The sequence below is a fragment of the Acanthisitta chloris genome, unplaced genomic scaffold (genome assembly GCF_000695815.1).
Source record: "Acanthisitta chloris isolate BGI_N310 unplaced genomic scaffold, ASM69581v1 scaffold6998, whole genome shotgun sequence".
NCBI classification, from domain to species: Eukaryota; Metazoa; Chordata; class Aves; order Passeriformes; family Acanthisittidae; genus Acanthisitta; species Acanthisitta chloris.
In genome coordinates, this window is record NW_008686409.1 from 1 (window position 1) to 913 (window position 913).

At 55.4% G+C, this 913-nt stretch overlaps 1 protein-coding gene across 1 annotated transcript in view; it reads left to right on the top strand.

Annotated features, from left to right (window-relative positions):
* Positions 1-8: 8 nt before the first annotated feature.
* Positions 9-913, top strand: part of LOC103807378 (putative Dol-P-Glc:Glc(2)Man(9)GlcNAc(2)-PP-Dol alpha-1,2-glucosyltransferase) — a gene marked incomplete at its 5' end in the record, with an annotated part of 5,271 nt that continues 4,366 nt past the window's right edge. Inside the window, 2 exon segments of the mRNA XM_009080104.1 lie at positions 9-110; positions 806-913. Coding sequence (XP_009078352.1) covers positions 9-110; positions 806-913 — 210 coding nt within the window.

A 913-nucleotide genomic window follows, 5' to 3' on the forward strand; every position in this document is an offset into this window, starting at 1 on the left:
TGCTGTCCTGCCTGCTCTTCGCCGCCCTCAACCGCCGCCAGCGCGGGCCCTACATGGACGAGCTCTTCCACGTCCCGCAGGCTCAGGCTTATTGCCGCGGCCGCTTCCTAGTGGGCTGCGGGGAACGGGAGCATCGCCCCTGGGAGCACAGGCTGAGGCACTTGGGGCTGTTCGGCCTGGAGAAGAGAAGGTTGTGTGGAGACCTCACAGCACCTTCCAGGAGCTGAAGGGGCCTACAGGGCAGCTGGAGGGGGAATCTTGGTTAGGAGCTGTAGTGACAGGGCGAGGGGCAATGGGTACAAATAGAAAGAGGGGAAATTTAGGTGAGATATTAGGAAAAAAATTGTGAGGGTGGTGAGACACTGGAACAGATTGCTCAGAGAAGTGGTGGATGCCCTTTCCCTGGAAGTGTTCAAGACCAAATTGGATGGGGCTTTTAACAACCTCGTCTAGTAAAAGGTGCCTCTGCCCATGGAGCAGGGCTGGAACTAGTTATCTTTAAGGTCCCTTCCAACACAATCTATTCGATGATTCCATGATTCCATTCCTGTTCGTAGTGAACATGGACTCAGTGAACAGGGTCTCACGTGGTCACTGTCCCCCAGAGCGCTGGTTTCAGTATCCATCCCTCCATGAAGCTGCAGCTCTCTGGGCAGGACACACAGCATCCAAACACTTCAGTATAATCATGTTTGCTGAACATGCAGGCCGTGGGTGGGGGTGGTGTGTGGTACCATCACACATCTCTAGTTCGGTTCTTGTGTGGCAGCAGCTCCATAATTCTCTGTCTTTCTTGGCTTTGCAGTGGGACCCCATGATCACCACCCTGCCCGGCCTGTACCTGGTCTCGGTGGGCATAGTGAAGCCCACGGCGTGGCTGCTCGGATGGACAGAGAGCGTGATGTGCTCTGCA